Source organism: Theropithecus gelada, chromosome 6 (genome assembly GCF_003255815.1).
Source record: "Theropithecus gelada isolate Dixy chromosome 6, Tgel_1.0, whole genome shotgun sequence".
Taxonomy (NCBI): Eukaryota; Metazoa; Chordata; class Mammalia; order Primates; family Cercopithecidae; genus Theropithecus; species Theropithecus gelada.
This window is the reverse complement of record NC_037673.1, coordinates 72,639,409-72,667,407: the sequence shown is the minus strand read 5'-3', so window position 1 is coordinate 72,667,407 and position 27,999 is coordinate 72,639,409. Positions and strand designations below refer to the sequence as shown.

General features: G+C 40.5%; 1 protein-coding gene across 2 annotated transcripts in view; it reads right to left on the bottom strand.

The window, feature by feature from the left end:
- The window catches only part of PDE8B (phosphodiesterase 8B), a 246,202-nt gene extending 218,530 nt beyond the window's left edge, over positions 1 to 27,672 (bottom strand). For both annotated transcript variants that reach the window (XM_025387304.1, XM_025387306.1), the window contains exon 1: positions 27,439 to 27,672. In XM_025387304.1, the coding sequence (XP_025243089.1) occupies positions 27,439 to 27,474 (36 nt within the window). In that variant the 5' untranslated portion in view covers positions 27,475 to 27,672. The remainder of the gene's footprint in view (positions 1 to 27,438) is intronic.
- Between the last annotated feature and the right edge of the window lie 327 nt (positions 27,673 to 27,999).

Sequence of the window (27,999 nt, the reverse complement as noted above, 5' to 3'; positions counted from 1 at the left end):
TTTAGTGGGTTAACTGAACAGTTCATATTAGGACCAGTGCCTTTCATTGACTGCAAGTTCTTTGTTGGAATAGAAGATAGAAGGGGAAATGCACTAGATATACATTTTTCTTCCCATTCCCAAAGCAGCCAGTAGCTCAAACACATCTTCGACTGCCAATTCTGGCTTAGTGAAAGAAAAAAATAATGTGTCCCTATAATCTCCACCAAGTGTTCTCAGTGGGAATGTGCAACCTGCCCCCATTGCTGGAACAGATCTGGCTGCTGAAACCTGCAGAAGTGTGCAAGTGGAGGGGAAATGGTTTAACTGAAATTTCCACAGCTTAGTTGTGAGGCCTGAGTTCTGGCCCATAGAAGGGATTTCTGAATCAATTGCCACTGACCACTTCAATACATCCCAGATGACAGCAGAGACTACAGGCTCAGACATTGCTGATAAAATTTAGGCCCAAGTTACAGAATAAGGTCAGAAAGACCAACGTTATAAAAAAAAAAATTAAGTGGAGAAAAATTTAGCAACAGAAAATATCCAAGAAGCAAATCGAAAGAAAGTAACCTAAATCAGAAACATACTGTAAAACAAAACCTCCAATATGTCCAGGGTCACCTGAATGGCTTGTGTGTTTTATAATAGGATTAAATAAGAGCTAACTTTAAAATTATGGCCCACAGGCACTGCAAGATGCTGAACAATTAAGGTCCCTTCCAATTCTAAGATGGCATGACTCTTCAGAATTCCTCTAGAGAAGCAGCAAATGTGATTAATACATTTTGAATGATTCTTAGCTGTAAAGGTTAAAACAATAGTAGCTATCTGATTGATTTTTAGATAATCAAACATTTAATCAACCAATCAACCTTATAGAGCTTCTGGATTCAAACTATGTTCCTAATGGTGGAGCTATTGGAAATCTAACCACCTGATAAGTGAAATGATACTGTTTATTAGGCAGCCCAGTACAGGGGAAGGCACATTGAATTCAGGGATAGACAAGTGAATCTGAAACCGAGGTCTGCCTCTTGTGGCTGTGTAAACTTGAGCAAGTCACTTAACCTCTGGGCTTCAATTTCCTAGATAATCTCCAGAGTCTGTAAATCACCAACATTTGAGAATGCTGTGAAATTTTTGCTTCCTTTTATTTAATTATTTTATATTTAGAATTGTGGGACTTTTGAACAGAAAGAGTAGTCCTGAATCCACATGCACAACAGAACCACCCTGAGGAATTTGCCAGAAATTCAACAGTTCCCTGGTTCTATCCCAGAGACTTGGTTCAGGGGTTAAGGACAGGTCCAGCATCTGTCCTTTCAAAGAAAGTGAATCCAGTATAACCTTTCCACAGCCTCCTTGAAGTTCAAGTCCTTATAAGTACCTCGAAGACCCTACCCGATATGGGTCCTGGCGACCTTGCTGAGCCCCCCTTCACTGCTCCAGCCACACCAGCCTCCTTGCTGTCTCTCCAGGATATCCAACATTGGTAGCCAGTAGCTGTTCCCTCTGCCTGTTGTGCAGCTTCATCAGCACTTGCAAGGCTAACTTCCTCACTTCCTTCAAGTCTCTGCTCAAATGTCTCCTACTCAGTGATGCCTATTCCCAACCCTTGTTTGAAATTGCAACCCACATACCTCTATTGTTCCTCTACCACTCCTGATTCCCCTTAGCCTATTTTTCTTATTTCATAGCATATATCACCTTCCAACTTATTATATAATTAGCTGACTTACTATTATGTTTATTGTCTGCCTTCTCCCACTAGAATATTGGCTCTACAAAGGCAGGGGTTTGGGGCCTTCTTATTCACTGATGTATCCCATACTTTTGGAACAGTGCCTAGTATACAGAAGGTGCTCAAATATTTGTTGAATTTATGAATGAATAATTTTCTCCCATTTCTTTGTCTTCTGTCTTTCTCTTAACTGTTATAATCCAAAATGGAAGGGGTTATTTTATTTGTTTGTTTAATAGAGTTTTATGCTCTGCATTTTTAGTTTTTAAAGGCAGTGAATGCCTTTGATTAGATCATGGTAGTCTTTTGGTAATGTACATCAGAAAAAGCCAAAATAATAAAATATAATAATTTGTACAAAGTTGTTGGTAGCAATGTTGTCTATGATAATGAAACTGGAGATAATTCAACCATCAAACACTTAGGGAATGGCTCAACAAATCACATGTAAATATCACTATTTGTAGTAATATAAAACCTAACAAAACAATGTTGGGTTAAAAATAGGTATGTACATGGATTAATTACAAATATAGAAAATGTATGAACATGTGTTGAGGTTCATAAGTGAGTATAAAGTGGTTTAGACAAGAAACAGCAAATTTATTTTTCTGAAAACCAGTTTCAGTGCATAAAAAACCATGTAAATGAATAAGTATAATATTTCCTAATGCTCTCCACAGAAAGTATTTAGGTAACTCTATTTTCTTTTATGGATTTCCACTGATTTTTTTTTCCTTTGGACAGAAGGTGAAAGATGGAAAATAAATTTAAAAGGGAGAGAATCAGAGATAGGTGGAGACAGAGAAACTAATGCATACACATTTACAAAGGAAACCTCACAGAACCAGACACACAGAGAGGAAAAAAGAAAATGAAAGACAAAGAAAGCCATGGGGAGCCACTTTCTTGGTGAAATATTCCTACCAAGTGAGTTTACAGAGACAGGTCTTTCAAGAGAGTAAAAATAAGTTGTATTTGTAACTATAGGTGCATCACTTATTGGACCTTTTGCCATAGGCCAAGTGAAACTAAGGAGAGGATTTGGCCCATAGGATGGTTTTCTCTTGCCAGTTGTAGCAAATAGAGAGTCAGCCAACATCTGACTTCCTTAAGTCAACATCATGAAACTTGGAGGCCACCAAATGCTGGGTCCTGAGTCTGCATAGTACAAAAGTGATCTGTCCTTCTTGTTAACAAGCACCCCACAGGGAGGGGCTGGATTCGCCCTGCAAAGACTTCAGAATGCTACTCACCTCCAGAATTTTGGACCCCAATAGTCAGGCTAGGAGAGATGGAACATTCATTTCCTAAAGTCTTACAAATACATTTCACAAAAGCATCAGACACAAAAGGATATATGCATGAAACACAAGGTGCAGTCCTACTCCAAAGGAACTTACAGAGCAATCAGGCAGATGGGACTTACACATGAGAATGGAATAAAATCCATGAGTGTCAAGGGCCCAGAACGAAGATGTGTGGTATTGTCAATTCTTTTATAGTAGTTATGGTCATTGGGAAGGGAAGAAGGGGGCATGTCAGTTGGGCTTCAATAAGAACTTGTCAATCACAGGGAACAGCATGAACAAAGGCACAGAGGCAGAACTAACCTTGGTGGCGCCAGAAGGCAGTGAGCAGACAGGGTAACTAGACAATGTCTCCTAAGGCAGGGATGATAACATCGGAAGAAGAAAGAAATGAAGGGAGAAGACCCTGAAACAACTTCTCTATGTAATGGAAGTCACTGTAGGTTCTACCACCCTTAAGGAAACATCCTGTGTGAAAATCTAGATTTAGAAAACAAATCCATTGTCTTGCAAAAAATATTGTTGTTTGCCAAATGATTAACATGAATACTTTTCTTTCTTTCTTTCTTTCTTTTTTTTTTTTTTTTTTTTTTTTTGAGACAGAGTCTCATTCTGTCGCCCAGGCTGGAGTACAGTGGTGTGACCCCGGCTCACTGCAAGCTCTGCCTCCCGGGTTCAAGTGATTCTCTTGCCTCAGCCTCCCAAGTAGCTGGGACTACAGGTGCATGCCACCTCACCCAGCTAATTTTTTTATATTTTAGTAGAGATGGGTTTAACCATGTTGGCCAAGCTGTTCTCGAACTCCTGACCTCAGGTGATCTGCCTGCCTCAGCCTCCCAAAGTGCTAGGATTACAGGCGTGAGCCACTGCATCCAGCCTCCATGAATACTCTTACATAGTACTTTGAGGTTTTTAGGTATTCTAAGTCAGGGTACAAAAAAAAAAAAAAAAAAAAAACTAAGGGTACAAATTATTAATTCATACCAATTTTTTAAACATTTACAATCTATAAAGCAAGGCACAAGGCACATCTGTTTCTAAATTAGTGTGAGATTTCCTAAATGTCTCATGGGCAATTTTTTAAAGTTCAGGTTTCTAAGCAGGTCCTCTCCTGCCCGCATGCACACCTTGCTAGGCATATCATCCATTCCAAAAGATTTCATTACACTAATGTGATGCTAAATTCATCCATCCATTCATTCAGTGAGAAACAAGACAGAAACAGTCCCTATTTCTATGGAGTTTAGGATATTAGGGGGAGTTGGAAGGACAAACAAACAATAAAATTCTCTGGTAGTGATGAAGGTTATATAGGGATTTAAAATATGTTGATGTGATAGCGTAAGACTGGGGTAGGATGATGAAATTTTTCTCAGAGGACATGACATTTAAGCTAAGATTCCCAGAAAACTTTATCAAAGGGAATATCATTCTTTTTCCATCCATCCATCCATCCAGCCACCCATGATGCCATGAGAACATGGTTTGAGCACCACTACTGTGCCAGGTGCTGTGAGGGATACAAAGAAGTAAAAGACTTAGTATTTGCCCTCAGACAATTCAGTTAGGAACACAGACATACACACAAGAGAATTGCGTTAACATTTGCTTTGAAAAATTAATCCAAGCCCAGAGAGAAAGATCACTGTGGGTGGAAATTATCCGGGAGATGTCACTGAGGAGACAGAGTATAGCTCTTGGAAGAAAGGGCAGTATTTGAATAAGTGGAAAAGAGGACATTTCAGAGAGAATAATGTGCTTAAGGCCTAGAGGTGGGAACACTTGCTAAATGCTTGAAGAACAAAGAGGCAGATGAGTCAAAAGGTTTGTGGTACGGAAGAAGAGAATAACATTATTTTGGCTGACAAGGGAGGCTATGACCAGCGAGTCAAATGCCAGACTAAGCAGTCTGGCTAAATTCTAGTCATTAGAAATCAGTGATGTTTTCAATAAGACTGTAACTTTAAAATACAGGTGACCCTTGAACAACACAGTGCTAGGGGCACCAACTGCCACACAGTCGAAAATCCACATATTACTTTTGACTCCTCAAAAACTTAACTACAGGCCAGGCACATTGGCTCTAACCTGTAATCCCAGCACTTTGGGAGGCCAAGGTGGGTGGATCACTTGAGGCCACTTTCACAAGGTGAAACCTCATCTCTACTAAAAATAAAAATTAGCCAGGGATGGTGACATGCCGCTGTAGTCCCAGCTACACAGGAGCTGAGGCAGGAGAATCGCTTGAACCTGGGAGGCAGAGGGTATAGTGAGCCTAGATCACACCACTGCACTCCAGCCTGGGCAAGAGAGCGAGACTCTGTCTCAAAAAAAAGAAAAAAAAAAAAAAAAAAGGATTTACTAATAACCTACTATTGACCAGAAACCTTACAGATACCATAAACAGTCAGTTAACACATAGTTTACATGTTATATGTAGTATATACTATAGTCTTACAATAAAGTAAGCTAGAGAAAAGAAAATGTTATTAAGAAAATCAAGAGAAAGAGAAAATATATTTACTATTCATTAAGTGAAAGTAGATCATCATTAAGGTCTTCATTCTTTTCATCTTCATGTTAAGTAAGCTGAGGAGGAAGAGGAGGAGGGGTTCACCTTGCTGTTTCAAGATTGCAAAGGCAGAAGAAAATCCACATGAAAGTGAACCCACACAGTTCAAACTCTGGTGTTCAAGAGTCAACTGTGCTATTTTACTTATTGCATATTCCAGAAGGACTGGTGAAGGAAGTCAGGAATGAAGATCAGTAAGGACCTATAATAACCCAGGAATGGGATAATAGGGATTGTTATGGACTGAATTGTGACCTCCCAAAATTTATATTTTGAAGCCTAACCCCCAGTGTGGCTATATTTGGAGACAGGGCCTTTAAGGAGGTAATTAAGGTTACAAGGTCATAAGGGTGGGGCCCTAATCCAATAAGACTGGTGTCCCTATAAGAAAAAGAGACAGCAGAGATTGCCCACGCTCTCCTGCATGCACACAGAGAAAAGACCACACAGAGAATGCACCACCTGCAAGCTGAGGAGGGAGGCCTCACTAGACACCTACCCTGCTGGCACCTTGACCTGAGACTTCTAGGCTCCAGAATCACGAGAAAATAAGTTTCTGTTGTTTAAGTCCCCCAGTCTGTGGTATTTTGTTATGGTGGCCTAGCAAACAAATACAGAGATATTGAGTAGACGGAATTTGTAAAAACAGAAAAAAAGGGTGGGGAGGGGAATTCCATGGACCTTACCGAAAACGAATCCTTAGGATCCGGTGCCTGATTAGATAAGGAGCCAGGGAGCCAGTGATATCAAAACTGACTGCAAAATTTCCAGGTTAGATGTCTAGGACAAAGTGCAAATGAGATTGGGGAGCACTCCCAGGAGAAATAAGCTTTGTCTATCAAGGGAATTCTTCACCTGGATTTGCACTTTCTGGGACCCAGAATCTTGAGTCTAGAAACCAGAAAGTGTCCACCCAAAGCCAGTGCTGACACTGAACTCTCCCTAGAACATGATTAGAATGTGAGGAACCTCTTTTGTGTTTGCTGCTGGAACTCTAGTACTTAGAACAAGAAATGGTACATGTTCAATATTTGCTGAACCAATCATGAGCCTTTATGAGGAGGACAGATAGATATGCCAGCCTCCAGGTCCTCTTTACTGACAAGAGCACCATTGTCCTTTTCCAGGGTTGCTAAGTAAACAGTTTCTGCCAAGACTTCCTTGGGCTTCCCCATAGTCAGACCTATGCAGTGATGTTAGTTTTTTGCTCCATGTCTGGATCGCTAAAGTCAGCCTTTGATACTCTTGTTTCAAGGACTGCTTTTGAGCCCTGGGATCTTACTTCTTAACTAGCTTAAGGTGCCTCAAGGCTGCAACTCTGCCTGAAGGCCCTGCTTGCTTTAGTACCTTCTGCAGTTCTGGTGTCTTAATCCTCTTACACTGTGGCTGCTAGGGCAGTGAAAGGAGACGCTCTGGAAGCTTGCGGCAGAAAGTCTCTCCCTTCTTGGGGTTTGACATTTGCTCTGCAGCATGGCACTTCCCGTGTCACACCATTAAACATCTCCAAGGCAACAGTCACTGGGGGCATGACTGATTACTTCTTCATACCTCATATTTGAGGCTTATAATATCATAGACAGAAATAGATTCAGTCAGATGTGGGAGAGTTTTCTAGGGTACTCGACACTAGTGGCTATCAAACTGTAGCATGTACCAGAACTGCCTAAACACAGATTGTGAGGCCTGAGAATCTGCACTTCTAAGTAATTCTCAGGTGATGTTAATGCCACTTACTCAGGGATCACACTTTGAAAACTACTTCTGTACACGTAGTAAGATATTGCAAAGCGAAAACAATGATAAAGAACAAAAACAAAACAAAACAAAATTTTTAAAAAGCCCCTCACCTGTGATGTTTCATTTTCTGAAACAAAATGTAAGGTTGTAAATTTTAGGATGTCTGTAAGCCTCACAAAACCAAGGACTTCTAAGGACAGGTTTTCAATAGTCTCCTTTATCTTTTCTGAGATGTGGGAGTGGGGGTAGAGGAAGGAGAGGCTTATCTGTGGAAGTAAACTTAATGTTTAAATACACACCAGCAGAATGATATAAATTTCCAGTACAGTGCTTGATTTTCTTTTTCTTTCTTTTTATTATTATTATTATTTTTATTTATTTATTTATTTATTCATTTATTTATTTATTTATTTATTTTTTACTATATAGACTTCAAACCAGAGAAGACAAAAGTCCATTATGTTTTAAGAACAATGAATAAAGTTCTAGGAAGCAGAGGTCTGGAGGACAGGGCAGGGGAAGATAGTGTAAATTCAATCCAGTGTAAGTACACAAAACAGATACAATTACTTTCAGAATACTGGCAGAATAATAATAACAATGGCTGCTACTTCGGAGGTAGCTTACTATGTATCAGTCTTATACTTTGTATGCTTTATCTCTATATATTTCTCTTGTGTTTCTACCCTTCAGATAAGAAATCTTTCAACATCTCCTTTCTGTTTACCATTAACTTGAACACCCACCTAGCTTGGCTAGGTAATTACTTGCTTTCTCCTGAACATGAAGTCATCAAACTTTTATAGGTTATAAATATCCTACATAAGCCTCTAAAAAAGAAATATAGCTAATGCTACATGTACTGCATTTCTCACTGAGATCTAAAAGACAAGGTTAAGATCCTTCATAACAGGGGATCTGATCTTTTTTAAAATCACCAACATAAACATCAATTTTAAAAGAAAAGAAATAAACCTCAACTCTTTAGACTTTTAAAGTGAAAGTGACATGTTAGGAGATACATGGTATGAGAATTGTTTTTTGCTGTTAAATTAAGAAATCAAGCTAGTATTTAAGATTTTCCTTCTCCTAAGGAGAGAGAAGTATATACATTTATAAGTCATTTTAAGTACTAAATTGCAGAAAATTCTGTAAGGAACTCAAATCCCTTACATACCCGTACAATTCAGATGGCATGAATTTTCACACTGATTACATTTTTAATAGCCTCTGTTTCCCACTGTATGTTCAAGTGAGTATAAAGCAACGATGTTAGAGATGCCACATCTACAAGTAATTCCCACTTTTAAGAAATGGTAGAAGCAAGCCTTGAGTGGCTGTTCTTAGAAATCCAGCTATAAGGGGCTTAGAAACTCCCCTGGAAAGGTGTGAGAGCCATTTCGTAGCCTAAATACTGTATCAAAAAGTCACATTAGCCCTATTTGAAGTGCGTGTGTGGGAAAAGATGAATAAGACGTAGGGATCACTATGGGAAAACCAACAATTCTGCAACAAAAACCAGAAACAATGCAGTATAGTTCTCCCAAATTTATTTGGAATATCCATAGTTTTAAGTTGTAGAAGAAGAATGGAGAAAAAAACAAAAAATGTCCCAGAAGACATCTTCAAATAGAACAGCATTTTCAGATGGCAACCTTTTGGATAGGATCATGAATAAAAATTTGCAACATGGACTTCTGATGAATAAGCAGGGACCAAATTTACCTTCCTTCCATTAACAACTAGAAAATCAGATAAAATGTGTGAAACAACTATTATCAGACATTGAAAAATAGGTGGCTCAGGACTGTAATTCATGAGAGAAGGGAAACAGATGGAATATACAATATGACTACCCCAGCTATCACCATGGAGGCAAATTCAATGTCTCACAGCAGGAAAGGAGTTCAAGGCAGAGCACAGTGGTTTTGTTGATGTGAGAAGACCAAAATCGTGGTTCAGACAGGCTTCTGTAGCTGGGATTTATGGGGCAGTATTTCAGAAAGAAGGAAATACTTATGAAAGAAACATAGAGGGGCACTTGAGAGTTTAGTAGGTACTAAAATATGTATGAGTAGGGTGAAATTCCTTAGACCAGAAAGACAGCAACTGAAAAGCTATAAGCAAACAGTTTACAGAGCTCACACAGAACTAGGAGCTATCCAAGTTCTACCAGCCAAAAAGGAGTGTCTTTGTTGATCACTCAGGGCATTCAGTAGAGAAGCCAGTTGGGTCATACCTTAATACTAAGGTTAAAGAATCCCTAGAGAAAATACTGCAGACCTACCTTTAAAAGCTCAAAAACAAACCTTGAAAGAATTAAATGGAACCAAAATTAACTTGTGTACCAAACCAAAATCCAACACTCAATAAAGAAAGACAACAAAACTTAGACATTCACAATGTCTAGCATATAATCAAAATCATTAGATATCCCAAGAAGCAGGAAAATGTGACCAATAATCAAAAGAAAGATCAATAGAAACAGAAATGACAGAAATTAGCAGACAAGAACATCAACACAACTGTTATAATTATTGTCCAAGTATTGAGAAAACTTGTGAGAAGAGAAATGGAAAATACAAAAAAAGAATCAAATAGAACTTCCAGAAATGAAAAATACAAGTTCTGAAAAGAAATGGTCACTGGATGGAACTAAAAGCAGATTAGACACTACAGAAGAAAAGGATCAGTGAACTCAAAGACAGGCTAATTAATTAACCAGGAGCTGGTTTTTTGAAAAGATTAACAAAATACATAGACCACTAGCCAGACTAATAAAGAAGAAAAGAGAGAAGAATCAAAGAGACACAATAAAAAATTATAAAAGGGACAAAAGCTTATGTTAGAACAGAAAGTGGGTCCAAATCCCATAATCTAAGATTCTACCTTAAGAAACTAGGGAAAAAACAATTAAATCTAAACTAAAAAGAAAGGAGGATATGATAAGTATAGAAACAGAAATTAATACATGGTAAACAGGTAAACAATAGACAAATGCAATAAACAAAAATGCTGGGCAAGATGTAGTGACTCACATCTGTACTTCCAGCACTTTGGGAAGCCAAGGTGGATTGATCACTTGAGGTCAGAAGTTCAGGACCAGCCTGTCCAACATGGTGAAACCCTGACTCTACTAAAAAAGAGTTTTAAAATTAGCCAGTCATGGTGGCAGATGCCTGTAATCCCAGCTACTTGGGAGGGTGAGGCAGGAGAATAACTTGAACCAGGAGATGAGATTTGAAGTCAGCCAAGATCATGCCACTGCACTCCAGCTTGGGTGACAGAGCGAGACTCAGTCTCAAAAAAAAAAAAAAAAAAGATAAAAATAAAAAATGTTTTTTTAAAGTCAATACAATTGATAAAGCTTAGCAAGACTGGTCAAAAAAAAAAGATAAAAGACATCAATTACTAACATCAAGACCCTAAACTATTAATAGGAATAATAAGGGAATATTAGAAACAAATTTATGTCAACAGATTCACAATTTAGATAGACATTTCCCTAGAAATACTGAAAGAAATACTCAAGAAGAAATATTTTAAAATCTAGATTTCCCTATATTTACTAAAGAAGTTGAATATGTGTTTAATAGCCTGCTTACAAAGAAAACTCCAATCCCAGAAAATTCTCAGGTGAAGTCTATAAAATATATAAAGAAGAAATAATACTAACCCTACACAAACATGTCCATAAAATTGGGCAGTAGGAAGCCCTTCACAGCTCATGTTATAAGGCCAGCATTATCCAAATACCAAAGCCAAGGAAAAAAAGATTTTACAAAAAAGGAAAAGTGCAGATAAAAATACCCCTAAACATAGATGCAAAAATATTTAACACGATTGAGCAAACCAAACCTCCAGCAATAGAATAAAAATGTAGTACACCATGACCAGGCAGTTTTTATCCCAAAAACACAAAGTTAGTTTCATATTCAAAAATCAATCAATGCACAAAAGAATGAAGTTGTATTTTTACCTCATACCATGTGCAAACTAACCATGAAACATGTTAAAACTAAAATTATAAAACTCTTAGAAGAAAACACAGGGACAAATTTTCATGACCTTGGATTTGACAATAGTTTCTTAAATATAATACCAAAAGCACAAGCCACAAAACAAAAATTAAATTGGGTCTTCATCAAAATTAAAAAGTTTTTGTACATCAAATGACAGTATCAAGAGAGTAATAAGACAATGCAAAGAATGGGAGAAAATATTTGCAAATTATATATTCGGTAAGGGTCAAGTATCTAGAATAAACTAAAAAGAAAACTCTTATAACTCAACTACAAAAAGATGAACAATCCAATTCAAAAAGAGACAAAGAACTTGAATAGACATTTGTACAAAGAAGATACACAAGTGGCCAAGGAGCGCATGAAAAGATGCTCAACATCGTTTGTCACTAGAGAAATACAATTTAAAACTCCGATGAATTGAAAACTACAGTTGACCTTTGAACAACAGATTTGAACTTTGTGGGTCCACTTACATGCAGATTTTCTTCTGCCTCTGCCACAGATAAGAAGATCACCTCTCCCCTCTTCCTTGTCCTCCTCAGTTTACTCAACATGAAGATGACAAGAATGAAGACCTTTATGATGATCCACTTTCACATAATGAATAGTAAATATATTTTCTCTCCCTTATGATTTTCTTAACAACATTTTCTTTTCTCTATGCTTTATCATAAGAATATAGTATATAATACATATAACATGCAAAATATGTGTTAATTGACTTTTTGTTATTGGGAAGGCTTCTGGTCAACAATAGGTGATTTGTCTCAAGTTTTTAGGAAGTTCAAAGTTATACATTGATTTCTTTTTTTACTGTGCAGGGGGTCAGAATCCCTAATCCCCACATTGTTCAAGGGTCAACTGTAAAATGAATGTAAATAAAGTCAAAACTACAGTGAAATGTCCCTTCCAATCTGCTAGGATGCCTATAATTGGAAAAAAAAAAAAGAAGTGTTGGCAATGATATGGGAAACTGCAACCCTTAAACATCGCCGTTCAGAAAGTAAAATAGTAGAATGCTATGGCTTGAACTCATTCCTCCAAAATTCATGTGTTGGAAACTTGATGCTTAATGCAACTGTTTTGGGGGGTGGGGCCTAATAGCAGGTATTTGCCCTCATGAATGGATTCATGCCATTATATAAAGGGTTTGAGGCTAAGTTCGATCTCTTTTGTCCTCTTGCCCTTCTGCCTTCTGCCATGTGAGGGCATGTGTTTCCTCTTCTCCAGAGTATGTAGTAAGAAGGCCCTCACTGGATGCAGGCACCTTGATCTTGGACTTCCCAGCCTCCTGAACTGAGAGAAAATAAATTTCTATTCTCTTAAGTTACTCAGCCTCAGGTGTTCTGTTACAGCAGCACAAACTAAAACATAACACCAGTGTGGAGAACAGTTTGGCAGTTCCTAAAAGGTAAAGAGAGTTACCATATGACTCAGCAATTCCATTCCCAGGCTTATACCCCAAAGAACTGACAACAGGTGTTCAAACAATAACTTGTACTTAAATGTTTAACAGCAGCACTATTTACAATAGTCAAAAGGTAGAAGTAGTTCAAATGTTCATCAATAGATGACTGAATAAACAAAATGTGGTATATCCATACAATGGAATATTATTCAGCCATTAAAAAAAATGAAGCACAAATACATGCTGTCACATGAATGAAACTTTTAAAAATGCTAAGTGAAAGAAGCCAGACACAAAGGTCACCATTATGATTTCATTTATATGAAATATCTAGAATAGGCCAATCCAGAGACAGAGCAGGTGCTTGCCAGGGGCTAGGGAATGTAAAGTGATTGTTGAATGGGCATGGGGTTTCTTTTTAGAGTGATTTTTTTAAAATTCCGGAACTTGATTGGGATGATGGTTGCACAACATAGTGCACATACTTAATACTACTTAATTGTACACTTTAAAATTGTTACAAATATGAATCGTATGTTATGGGTATTTTACTACAATAAAAAGGTCAATGTGATTCACCACTGTAAAAGAACAAAGAAAAAAACAAACATCATTTTGATAGGTGTAATAAAAGCTTTTGATAATTCACTACTTATTTACAATAAGAATTCTCAATAAGTAAGTCGAGAAAGGAAACTTTTTTTAACCTGATAAAAAGCATATGCAAAAACCCTACAGTAAGCATCATACTTAAAAGATTGAACGTCTTTCCCCTAAGCTCAGGAACAAGGCACAGATGTGCACTATCACCAAAGCTACACTGGGGGCTCTAGCCAATAAAATAAAGCAAGAAAAAGAAGTAAAAGATACACCATTTGGGAAAGAAGAAGTAGAATTCTGTTTATTCACAGACAACATAATTGTACACATAGAAAATGCTAATGGCTACAAAAACAGCTGCTGGAACTAATATGTGAGTGTAATAAAATCACAGGATACAAAGTCAATAAACAAAAGTCAGTTGTATTCTATATACTAGCAATGAGCAATTGGAAATTGAAATACAAAATACTATTTACAATAATATTAAAAAGCATAAAATATTTCTGTAGACCTTCACACTGAAAGCTGTAAAACACTGATAGTGAAATTTAAAAGTCTAATTAAATAGAGATATACAATGTTCTTATATCAGAAAGCTCCATATTGCTGAGAGGTCAGTTTCCCCTAAATTGATCTATAGATTCAATACAATCCCAATCAAAACCCAGCAGGTTTATATCTGTAGAAATTGACAAAATGGTTATAAAAATTATGTAGAAATGCGATTGACCTAGAATAGTCAAAACGAATTTTGAAAAAGAACAAAGAAGACAAACAGTGCTTGATTTTAAAATTTAATACAAAGCCACAGTAAACAATACAGAGTGGTATTGGCATAAGGACAAACAAATAGATCAACAGAATAAAATAGTGTCCAGATATAGACCCATGCATATAGGGTCAATTAATTTTCAATAAAAGTACCAAAGTAACTTAATTTGGAAAGTATAGCTTTACAACAAATGGTGGTGGAATGACTGAGTATCCAAGTGCATAAACAAAACAAACAAAAAAACCTTCCACCCTTACTTCACACCATACATGAATATTAACTTGAAATGGATCACAGAATTTAAGAAGCAAGCTTCTAGAAGTAAACATAGGAAAAAATCTTTGTGAAATTGAGGTTGGCAAAGATTTCTTTAAAAGAATGTAAAAGGCATGAACTATAAAAGAAAAAAATGATAAATTGCAATTCATTGAAAATGTAAAAGTCTGCTCTTTTAAAGATACCTTCAAGAAAATAAAAAGGCAAGCCACAGACTGGGAGAAATACACATCCAACGACTTGTATGGGGAATATATATATATATATATATATATATATATATATATATGGTTTTTTTTGTTTTTTTTTGTTTTTTTTGTTTTTTTGAGACGGAGTCTCACTCTGTCGCCGGGGAATATATTTTTAAAAGTCTTACAAGTCAATAATCAAAAGTCAAACAACCCAATTTTTAAAACTGGGCAAAATATTTAGAGCAGATACTTCATAATACTCTTACAAGTCAATAATCAAAAGTCAAACAACCCAATTTTTAAAACTGGGCAAAATATTTAGAGCAGATACTTCATAATACAAAAAATAAAAATGGTCAGTAATCATATAAAAAATACTCATCATCAATTAGTCATCAGTGAATTGCAAATAAAACCACAATGAGATACCAGCATACAGCCACTAAAATGGCTAAAATGAAAAAGACTGACAATACCAAGGGTTAGCAAGATACGGAACAACTGGAATTCTCATACATTGCTGATGGGAATGTAAATTACTACAATATCTTTTAAGGACAGCAGTCTATAATATTTTCTTATTAAAAACATACACTTACCATGGAAAGGTGAAATTTCATTTCTAGGCACTTACCCAAGAGAAATAAGAACATAATGGAAAATGGCCAAAGGCTTATCTATGGACATTCATAGTAGCTTTTAAAATAATAGCCCCAAACTGGAAACAACCCAAATGTTCATTAGTAGGTGAATAAATACACAAATTGTGGTACACCCATAAAACAGACTACTCAAAGATGAAAAGTGACAAACTACTGATATATACAACAACACGTATAAATCAAAATCCTTATACTGGGTGAAACAAGACAGACACAAAAGGTTATGTGTATGATTCTATTGACATGAAACTCTAAAACAGACAACTCTAGTCTAGTGGAATGGAAGGAAGACACTGGTTACTTGGGGTCTCTGGTGGGGGTTGGGATTGGCTGGGAAGGAGCACATGACTCAGGCTGATGGAACTGGTCTATATCTAGACTGTGGTAGTGATTACATGGACACATTACACGATGACTTAGTTTGTCAAAATTCATCAAACTGTACACTTTAAAATAGGAGTCCCTGACCCCTGGGCCATGGACCCATACCAGTCCGTGGCCTGTTGGGAACTGGGCCACAGAGCAGGAGGTGAGCAGTAGGCCAAGCCAGCAAAGCTTCATCTCTATTTATAGCCACTGCCCCTCACTCACATTACCACTTGAACTCCGTCTCCTGTCAGATCAGTGGCAGCATTAGATTCTCATAGGAGTGTGAACCCTATTGTGAACTGCGTACGTGAAGGATCTAGGCTGCATGCTCCTTATGAGAATCTACGCCTGATGATCTGTCACTGTCTCCCATCACCCTCAGACAGGACCATGTAATTGCAGAAAAACAAGCTCAGGGCTCCCACTGATTCTACATTATGGTGAGTTATATAATTATTTCATTATATATTACAATGTAATGATAATAGAAATAAAGTGCACAGTAAATGTGATGTGCTTCAATCAACCCAAAACAATACCCACCTTGGATCTGTGGAAACACTGTCTTCCATAAAATTGGTGCCTGGTGCCAAAAAGGTTGGGCACCGCTGCTTTAAAAGGTATATGTTTTGGCCAGGCACAGTGGCTCACACCTGTAATCGCAGCACTTTGGGAGGCCAAGGCAGGTGGATCACGAGGTCAGGAGATCGAGATCATCCTGGCTAACACAGTGAAACCCCATCTTTACTAAAAATACAGAAAAATTTAGCTGGGCGTGGTGGTGGGCACCTGTAGTCTCAGCTACTCGGGAGGCTGAGGCAGGACAATGGTGTGAACCTGGGAGGTGGAGCTTGCCGTGAGCCGAGATCGTGCCACTGCACTCCAGCCTGGGCAACAGAGCAAGACTCTGTCTCAAAAAAAAAAAAAAAAAAAAAAAGGCATATGCTTTATTGTACATAAATTATTATACTTCAATAAAATTCATTTTTTAAAAAGCTTACAACATTTACCTCATGTTATGGACTGAAGTCTGTCCCCCAAAATTCCTAAGTTGAAATTCTAACTGTCAATATGACTATATTTGAAGACAGGGCCTTGAGGGAGGTAATTAAGGTTAAATGAGGATAAAGGTGGGGCCCTAATCCAATAGGACCGATATCCTTGTGGGAAGAGGAAGAGACACTATAGAGCTCTCTCCATACACGCATGGAGAAAAAGCCATGTGAGGACACAGCAAGAAAGTGGCTGTGTGCCAGCTGGGAAGAGGGGCATCACCAGAAACCAACCCTGACAGCACCTTGATCTTGGACTTCCAACCTTCTGCACTGTGAGGAAATGAGTATCTGTTGTTTAAGCCACCCAGGGTGTGGTATTTTGTTATGGTAGCTGAAGCTGACTGATATACTGGGCCGACAAGCATAAGATAATAAATTCACCATCCCTTACTAATCATATTATTCTTGGGCCTATTTTGTCTTCAGCCAATCAAAGCTTTCCTAGAGCATATACTGAGAGACCAGAGGTTGTTTCAGTTCTGCAAGGGAAGGTCTCGGCCAACAGTTCACACAACCAGTTCATGTGCTAGAGCCAAAGTGACGAGGAGAACACAACTTTTAGGTCTGTAAATGTCATGATTGACACCAGTCAGACCTTACCAGGGCCAAGTGAAAGGTAGATGACAGGAGCACCTCCATCACACTCACCTGTGTGTCAGATAAGATTTCAGTGAGGCAATTGCTTTCTCTTGGCTTCTCATTGAGCCTCACTTAGTACTGGCCCCTAAACTATAGACTGTAGACGTCTTTTTCTCTCCTATTATCTCATTTATCAAATAAATTCTGCAACAGATGACAGAATTGGTTCTCATCTTTCCACTAATTACGATTCACTTATTAAGAGCAATATTTTTCAGCTAACAAATTAGATCCACCCCTCTCCTTTAAAGCCAACTTAGTGGCACTCCAAGTTTGGTAATGAAGAAAGGCTTCCAGAGGGAAAGCAGCCTTTATTTTGACCATGGCCTGTTAAGCTGTTGCAGTCAAGGACTGGCCTTAGAACTCCCTGGAAGGTTTACCCCTCCAGGGAAACCAAAGGGCATTTTGGCACTCAAAAACAAAGACCACAATCACCCTTGATAACAACAAGGTCAGTTGACTCAACTCATGGAGAAGACTTAACAGGAACATGGGCAAAGGACAGGGACCAGGTGTCAAGCCCAACGAACAGGTTGATGATAACTCACACCATGTTAGTGCTGGAAGGGGCCTTAGAGATATTCTAACGTCACCCTAGACTTTCTCTCACTCCATATTCCATCTGCCTGCAAATCCTGTTAGATTCGCTTACAAAACTGATTCAGAATCTGACCATTTTTTGCCATCTTCACTGCTACCATTCTGGTCTAAGCTGCCAACACCTCTTGCCTGGATGACTGATGGCCTCCTAGTACGTCTCCTAGCTTCACCTGGCTCCGTCAGGCTAGTCTCCGTAAGCAGCCAGGGTGAGCCTCCTACAACCTGTCAGATCCCCCACTTCCCATCTGACCTGGTCCTTATAGCAGACCACAGTCCCTGAGCAGCCTGGCTCTCCACAACCTCTCTGCCGTCAGCTCCTGCTGCGCCCCCTGCTCACTCCCTCCTGCTTCAGCAGCCTCCATGATGCACCATGAGCACGCCGATATGCTCCTTCAGGGCCTTTGCACCCACTATTCCTCCCACTTGAAATATTCTTTCACAAATACCCACGTGGCTCACTCTCCACTTCCTTCAGGCTTCAGCTCAGATATTACCTTATCAGGGAGGCATTCTCTGACCATGCTATTTAATATGGCAACGTCCCCCACCCCATCCTGGACAGTTACATTGCTCTCTGCTGCTTTATCTTTCTTTTTGGTGCTCACCACATCTGACACTTGCATCCTTTCTACCCTCCCTCTTCTTCCCTTCCCTCTCCTTCTCCTTCTCCTCCTCTCCTTTCCTTCTTGACTTTATCTCCACACTTGAAGGTAAGCCTCAAGAGAAGAAGATCTTTGGCACATATTAGATGCTCACTAATTATGTGTTGCATGAATAATAGAAATATGTCCTTTAAGGATGACAAGTCAGAGGGGGGAAGCAAGGGTCCTAGGCTGCCTGTGTCCTCCCCTGCAGCTCACAGCTCTCATTGCCTTCCAGATTTCAAGCCTAGGGAAGAGGGGGTGTGAATGACAGCAGTGCTTGCTGTAGTGCAGAGAAAAACCCTGCAGACTGGGCAAATCCCTAGAAAGGCAGTGGGAAGGGCTTAGGGGAGAAAGAGAAGACTAACCACACCTGGGCCGAAGCAAGAGGCCATCTAGATGTTTGAGACAGGCAGGAGCAGATAATGTGGTGGTCCCCAGACTCCTCTCCCTTCCCCCACTGAGGGCTATGCTTTACTCTCAGACTTCCTCATCAGGGTACCAGCTGAACTGGTACAGAAGCAAGATACTGATTCTCTAAGCCTTCAGGTCACCCATTCAGCATTTGGAGCAGACACAGAGCCTTGTCCACTGGCTCAAATGTCCTAGACAATATTACATTGTCCTCTGTGTGTTGTGATGCACAGGGTTGAAATACACTGCTTTATCCTTCCTCTAAGCAGCCTTCCTTCTACTCCCTTCACTATTTCCTCCCACTTCTACCTTCCTACTTATTTTCCTCTTGTGCAATCCTTGCAGCCGTGAGATATTTTCTGCAGTTGCAGAGATCAGTGGGTGAACTGTGGTCTTTCCGACAGAAGTTATTCTCACGATATGAGTGACTGCACGTTGAGAAGCCCCAATGCACGCCATATTAAAATATCAAAAATGCCCTTCCTTAAAAAGAAAAGCCTGCCCAAGAAAAGACAGGTTGTGAAAATATTTCAGTGGCCACTGTCCCCCTGAAAATGCTATTCTGGAGTAAAACTGGGTGTTTCCTCTTCAAGATGTGAAAATGAGTATTGCGAAATGATGCACTTTAAACAGGAATGCTGTTCAATGGCTGTTTGACAAAGATGTTCATAGTAAGTCCTTTATCAATATTATTCATCTCAACCTTCCTAATATCATTCCATCTCAATCCAGGACAGGATCTAGAACTCCTCAACTTTCTAAAGTACTCTTAGGTTTCTAAGAGGGTCTTTTGTGCAGTTTTCAAACAGATTTAATTAAAAGCTCTCTGAGCAAGTTAATTTTCCTATTTCAATTGCATTCTATTCCAGCAAAGATGGTCTTGAATTTATTTTTTAACACTAACTGGAACTAGAAAATAGATGCTAAAACCCTAGAGAAGTCATGTTTTCCTGCTGTTTAATCAACCATGGCCTCTTAAACGTGTACACAATGGTAAAGAACTTGTAATAAATACATTTATTAAGTCACTTACTTTCTTAGTGATGTCCTGACCTTAGTAACACCCTTCATAAGTTTCACTCAAAAGGAGTAATATTTACAATGGAGAATATTGGCTGGCCACGTGTGCTAGATGGTTGCTTTTTCATTTGTTTATGCTTCAGTGTAATTGTCTCAATCTTCTAGGGAAAAGTTTAAAAATTCTTTCGAGAAGAAAACCAGGGCTGGAGTCAGGCAACACCAGGGTCAGGGAATGCATACCTTGGTATGGGTAGGAGAAAGTAGACTGCTTGAGAGATAGAAGCTCTAGATTCTAGTCCCCTCTTTGCCATTTTTGCCATATTTCATCAAATCTAAAATACCACTAATTGTAGGGAATGCCATCACTTTATGTATCACTAAGAAAAGAATGCTGCCCATCAAACATCAACAGTCCTACAAGATATGAAAATTGCTCCCACTGGCCACTCACTGCTTTGATTTTTTTTCATCTATAGATTAGGCTATATCTCCTGGCTTCAATTTAGTTACTTGACATATAAGAGGTAACCCCTTTGCACATCTCTCAATACCGAAACATAAACCTAGCTGTAGGTACTTGTGGGTATCTTCTCTTCCTTAAAAGCACTTGGCTGCTACCTTGCAAAACAAACAAGCAAAACAAAACTGAAATTGCATCATCCCTCCAATGCCAAATATTTGCCTCATCAATATCAAATTTATCCCCATGCTCTATTTCCTTGACTGCCTGTATAAACAATAACTTTTGTGTCAAGGTCAAATCATAGTGTAACCTTTGTGAAGTCATCTTAGCCAGCAATTAAACTCAACACATGTATTATCAACCATGCACCTACTTCAGCAAATGTTGAAAACATAAAAAGCTGAAACTGTGTGCACCGTGTACACATTCATAGACAAATCCATTACAACCACTGCCTGGCTGACAGCAATTTATAAGAAGCTGTACCACCAGCAATAGTGGTCACAGATTCAGACTGGTAATCAATTCACAAGACACAATAGGTTTTAATCTATCACTGCCTTTATTTAGCTTTCTAGTAGGAAACAGAATGGGAAACACAGTTCGCATAATATCTGCTATCTCATAGGAAGGCCCAGCAACTACTCATAATTGCAGAGTCTTGGCCTCCCCTATGCACACTATGGTGCGCATAGTTGCCAAAGATGAAGAGTGTGGTTCATCCTGCCCAGGAGAAACCACTGCTTTGGTTTCCTTCTGGATTCTTTCTTGCTCCAATCATGGAGGCCTAAGGCCACTGGGCAACTCATAGCTCTTCCAATCCTAATGCAGTCTCAGGAATCAATAGTTTTGCAATAATCAAGACAGATAATTCACCCCAGGTTCAGAGCAATCCAACTGCTGTGTTTCCAAGAAAAAGATGGCATGAGAAGGTGAGTCTGCAGTCATTTTCCCAGGCAGGTCAATGGGAAAAGGTTCCAAGCCTATCTCTCAGCTATTAACACATCCTGATTCTAGGGTCATTAAAACAGGAGAGGAGGAGGGTGCCTCTTAGAAAAACTGAAATGCTGCTTTTCCAAATCAATTTAACTGCCAACTCTCATTGTCTTAACCGTAACAAGGATAATAATTTTAAGGGGCTATTTAACGGGATAGTCTCTTGTGTTCCTTTTGGCTATACAATCTAATTAGGAACCTATGACTTTAATATGTGTAGGCTGTTGGAGCTTTAAAGTGGTAATGAAGTTACTGCCATACTAACAAATACATGCTTCCTGGGCACGCCAGGGAAGCCCTAGGAGCTTGTGTGGCAGAGCCTCTGGGTTGTCTGTGATGCTGGGACACAGGCTGGAATGCAGGACACTGGGTGTGAAGGGCTCCATGAGCTTCTGAAGCTGCAAATAATAATAGACACCATTTTTGATACCTAGTCTGTGCCAACCACTTTACATAGATTATCTCATTTAATCAGGACAACAACCCTGCAAGGGAAGTATTACTATTCCCATTTGACAGATGAGGAATACTACTGGCAAGCAATGGAGCTGGGATGAGCACCCAAACAGTCTGCTTCAGAGTTCGTGCTCCTAACCCCTAGGTTTCCCATCTCTGACCCACAGCCACCCTGCTTCACATTACAGCCAATGCCATCAATAAAAGTTTGCTCGAAGTAAGTAGTAACATTGGACCCCTTTAAACATTACCCAGGGAATTCAGAAAAATAACAGTTTTGGGTTAGGAAATAGCAGGGGGCAGGGGGGGCAGGAGGAGATGGATGTGAGGTGAAGAGGAAGATGACTCCATAACATGGCTCGGTAACCTACCAGCCCCTCCAATGACAACAACATGACTACACCTCAGGATGTGCTGTCCGACAGAGACAATGTGTTATGGGCTGAATTGTGTTCAACGCAATTCTTAGGTTGAAGTCCTAACTCCCAGTACCTCAGAATGTAACTGTATTTGGAGATAGTCTTTAAAGATGAATTAATTTTAAATGAGGTCATTAACGTGGCTCCTAATCCAATATGACTGGTGTCTTTGTAAGAAGAGATTAGGACATGACACACAGAGGGAAGACCATATGAAGACAGAGGGAAAAGATGACTGTCTACAAGCCAAGAAGAGAGGTCCTCAGAATTAATCAATGCTGCTGATACCTTATAGTTTGGAGGCTTTTAGCTGCCAGAACTGTAAGGAAGTCAATCTCTGTTGTGTGAGCTATCAGTCTTTAGTACTTTATTATGGCAGCTCTAGCAAACTAATACAGAGTCCTATGTATCAACCTTTCCTCTTTCCAAAAAGCATTTCCTTGTCTCCATGCATCAGGTTGAGGTCTGTGTGACTAGTTCTTACCAAAAGACTGTAAATACAAGAAATATGCTTCATTTCTGAGCCAAGGCATTTACAAGCAGGTGTTGATTCTCCACTGTCTCTTGTTTCCTCCCCTGCCATAGGAACATCAAGACTGCATGTTCTAGACAGTGCAGTTACAAGACGGCAGAGCTCTGACAGCCTGGTGCCCTGAGTGCCTCTGTGGGGCAGGACACTCTGCTAACCTGCTTTGGACATAACATGTGAGTGATAAATAAATCTTTATATTTTATTTTTTATTTTTATTTTATTTTATTATTTTATTTATTTATTTTTATTTTTATTTTAAAAAATTTAAAGAAGGGTCTCACTATGTTGCCTAAGCTGGTCTCAAACTTCTGGCCTCAAGCAATCCTCCTGCCTCAGCCCCCTAAAGTGCTGGGATTATAGGTGTGAGCCACCATGCCCAGCCTCTTTCTATTTTTTAAGCTACTGAGGTTTCAGGGTTGATTTGTGACTGCAACATAGCCTAGCCACTTCTCTCACACAAAGCTGCCTCAGAAAAGCCAGGGTACCAAAAACAGATATTTCAGGAATTCATGTGATATTAGATGAAATCATACTAAGTTGTTTTTGTAGGCAAAAAATGGTCAGATATGGACAGTTCATTTGTGTGACCTCTAACTGCACATATTTGCAGACTCTCACAGTTGGAACAGACTTTGGCAACCAAGAAGTCCTACCATCCATAGTTTATAGATAATACATCTTTCAGATTAAATGATTTATCAAAAGTCCAAAAACATGTTAGTGGAAGAATTGGACCCCAAATCAGAAATTACATTTCATTTGGGGAAGGCAAGTTAGTAGTATGTATTTAAAAGTATATATCTGGCCAGCACGGTGGCTCACACGTGTAATCCCAGCACTTTGGGAGGTTGAGGTGGAGGATTGCTTGAACTTAGGAGTTTGAGACCAGCTGGGGCAACACAGTGAGACTCTCTCTCTACAATAATTAAGAAATTAGCTGGGCATGGTGGCGCATGCCTGTAGTCCCAGCTAATTGGGATGCTAAGGAGGGAGAACCGCTTGGTTGGGGAGGTCAAGCCTGCAGTGAGCCAGCTCTCCTCCAGCCTGGGCAACAGAGGGAGATTCTGTTTTTAAAAAAAAAAAAAAAAAAAAAAAAAAAGTATGTATTTAAATAGTAACCATGATCTTTCACATAATAATTCCACCCCTAGGAACAGATTCACCAGAAATATCTAAACAGGTATGCAGAAATATATAAACAAATGGAGCCACTGTGTGATCTTTCACAAGTACTGTATGTGACTGTGAAAACTGAGAAATAATCCAAATGGCCCATTCACAGGGATTGGTGAAATAAATTACGGTTTACCCATCTGCTCTCAAGCCCACATAGTTAAAAATAAAGGAGTCAATCTCTTCGCTGACATGAAAAGACACCCAGATCATATTGATAAAAGCAAGAAAGTCCAAGTAGAAAAAGAAAAGAAAATTACCACTCATAAAAGATTTTTTAATCTCCATGAACTGAGGTGTATAAAGTATCTGACACTTAGTAGGCACTTTTTGCCCTCCCCTTTTCTTATTTCTTGCATGTCACTTGGATCATTGTAAATACACCCAGCTGGCTGGTTCAGCTCCACCACCTACTAGCTGTGTCATCTCAGATGAGAAGCCTCAGTTCTCTCTTCTGTAAAACTGAAAGAAATAACAGTGCCCAGGCACGGTAGCTCATGCCTGTAATCCCAGCACTTTGGGAGGCCGAGGCGGGCGGATCACGAGGTCAGGAGTTCGAGACCAGCCTGACCAACATGGTGAAACCCTGCCTCTCCTAAAAATACAAAAATTAGCCAGGCATGGTGGTGCGCACCTGTAGCCCCAACTACTCACGAGGCTAAGGCAGGACAATCACTTGAACCTGGGAGGCAGAGGTTGCAGTGAGCCGAGATCATACCACTGCACTACAGCCTGGACAATGGAGCAAGATTCTGTCTCAAAATAATAATAATTATAACAATAATAATAGCACATCCCTCAGAAGGTGTTGATAGGATTACATGAGAGTGTTTACATAAAGTGCTTAGTCCAATGCCTAGTGCCTAAGTACTTAAAAAATATTCACCATTAAGATGATATTAATCTCTGAAAACCTGAAGAAACAAGGTTCTTTGTGGCTTCTTAATCTCTTATAATTATCTAGTAAAAAAAAATTGTCATCCTGCTTATTTCCCTTCCCAAAGCTAAATTAAAAAGCTAAAGAGCAGTGTTATTTAAAAAGCAAATACATAATATATTGAATTTAAAATGTGTTTATTAACTGATTCTCCATAAATAAAAATAAGATGTGCATATAAAGTAAAAAAAAAAAAAAAAGGCAGCGCTTATCTCAATAAGCTCTGGCAATATTAGGCATTCAATATTTAATACAGCTTTTAAAGACAATTTCACTATTTCATTACCAAGCTGATAAGCTGCTTTTCTGAGAAGTTGATATTAACTGAGTCATTCCCAGGTAAGTCAATTGTTTATCAGATATAATGTAAGGGGCCTTGATGGGCTCTGCAAGACACTGGGCTGTCTTCTACTGAGGGGTCGGTCTAAGGCTTCCCCTCCACTCATGCCTGTAACAGGGAGATTGTGGCTGGAATCTTTCAAATGCACAGAAAGGATGTCTTCCAGGATTATATAACCAAGCTCAAACTTTACCAGGACTTTCTATGTGAGATCCTTCCCAGTGCATTCTAAGCATTAACTAAACCAGTCAGGCTTACTTCCACCGATCTTTAAGCCTGAATGATTTGTGTAGCCCTATAAACAGATTGGAATTAAAATTCAATTCACCCACTGATCTAGTATCTCTTCTGTCCATAAATGCTCTTTGGAACCAAGTACAATCTGTAGCAAGACTGCAAAGAACTAGTGAGCATTCATAGGCTAAGTCTGGCAGATTACTGCCAGAGTGGAATCAATCCAGAATTAAAGGCTCTGAGCCTTCCTGGCAGCTGAGGCCAGGACAGGTTGTACGGCTTGCCCAGAGTTTCACAACTGGTCAGTGGTACCGGTGGCGCTTGGAATCCAACTCCCTGGCCTCCTAATCCATGTTCTTGCCACTGCTGATGAATTGTCATTCTTCTGTTTTTGCTTCTTGGAAAACCGAACCTCTACAAAGTTAAAATAACTTATTCAAAGTCAAGAGGGCAGTCAAGTAGAACTGGTAATGCGAACTGCTGCGTTATAAAATCCAAGAGGGCGGGTCCTCTGGCCCTCGCCTCCCCCTGGGACCCTGTGTAAATGTTTTCCTTGATTGTCTCTCAACACACAGTTTAGAGGAAGTCTCTCTTCTAGGTTAGCACTGCACGTCCAACTTCAGGTTCAGACAGAAGCACCTGTAACTATCAGCCAGCACGCCTCCAGCTACCCTGACCTCCCAACCGTCCAGGGAAGGCAACCTGGGCAAATAACCACCGCTCAACTGCGGGGGTCTTACAGTCCTAGTAACTCACACCTCCCCGCCAGCAGTGTTTTTCTGGAGCTGGCAACCTGGGGACAGGTAAACTGGTGTCAGATTGAGCCAGAAGCAGAATGCAGGGGCACAGTTAGTCTTGAGGGTATAGAGGAGTCTGTGGACGGTTCAAGGCTTCTAGCCAAGCCTTTGCAAAGGCAGCTGCAAGCCTCAACTCTACCAACAGTCCGCAGGAGCACAGTTACTTTGATCCTCGTAACTAGGTGCATTTCAGGGGACACTCTGAACGCCCAGCAGAACGCCCCCAAGTTCAGAGTGGCAGCGCCACCTGCGCACCTTCCCCCTTGCACTAAGCGCCCCTCCCTATCACAGACTGTTCTCCCGCGCCCTTTCCTGCGATCCCGCAGCGTGGGATCCTTCTTTGTACACACGTTCCATCTCTCCCTTTCCTTCTTTCCACCTCCAAACATCCCTTCCCACAGGGGATGAGGCGGGTGGTTTAGTCCACGCTCCGTCTATTCACCCAGCGAGCGTTGTCCCTAGAACTTAGTGCAAGGGGAGGGGTAGGGGTGGGCGTGGGGGTGGGGGTAGGGGTGGGTGCCTCATCGCAGAGTCCCGAGCGCTGGAGCTAGGCACTGAGGTGCGCGTGCAAACACACACACACGTGTACACACACCCGAGGCTGGGGCTGCCGGCGACTCACTACTCGGAAGGGGAGGCAGCTTTGCAGCCACTAGAAGCATGAGGAGGCAAGCAGGGGCCCCACCGTCCATGCTGGGGAAGCGTGGAAAACACTAGGCGCAACAGGAGCCGGCGGAGCTGGCCCGACAGAGAAACAGGTCCAGCTCCTGCTAAGAAGCACCAGGTAGACGCGAACAGCGGCTGTCTGTGGTCAATTATTATTAGGAATAATAAACCTGACGGTTACCCTAGACGCTCGAGGTGCTTCCCGCCTGGAAAGGAAGGAGGTAGTTGGCACTAGGACACGGAGGGACTAAGGGCGAAAAGAAAAGAAAAAAAAAAGCCAGTCTAACACCTGGATGTCTGAAAGGGGGCCCTGGAGCCAGCTCTGGGCTTGTGCCCAGTGGCCGGGTGCCCAGGTGCGAGGGGGCGGCCGAGGGCTGCGCGGTCCCCCGCGCCGGGGGGGCTCACCTGGCGCGCGCTGGGTGGGCAGTGCAGCTGGTCCATACCGGAGGCCGGCGGCTGCTGGGCGCCCTGGTGGTGTCGGTGCCCGGCGCCTTAGCCCCGCACAGAGGGCACCGACCGGTGCACCCTGCACCCCACTCCCCGGGCCTCGTGCCCACGTGAAGGCTCTGGTTGCTCCGTGGGACTCTGGCCGCTAGCCTGAGCCTCTGCGCCGCGCCTTCACTTTCCAGACGCGTCCCCAGGCCGGCGGGTGCCTGGGTCCTAGCGCCCCTCCCGGGGTGTGGAGCCCAGACTTTGAGCCCGCTGAGCTACTCCGCTCCGGGCAACACCTTCCCGGCCCCTCAAGCGAAGTCCAGTCTCGCTGGAGCTGCCAAACCTGGAGCCTTTCTGGGGACTCAGGATTCGGGTTCCCAACGCCCCCTCTACAGGTCTCCACTTTCCTCTCATTGGGCCTTTACCCCCAAGAAAATGCTGAAAGATCAGATTTGCCTGCATCCCTCAACTCACAATCATATACACTATAATTTTAAAGAGACTTTCAAGTTAGAGATATTGGTGTGTGTATGT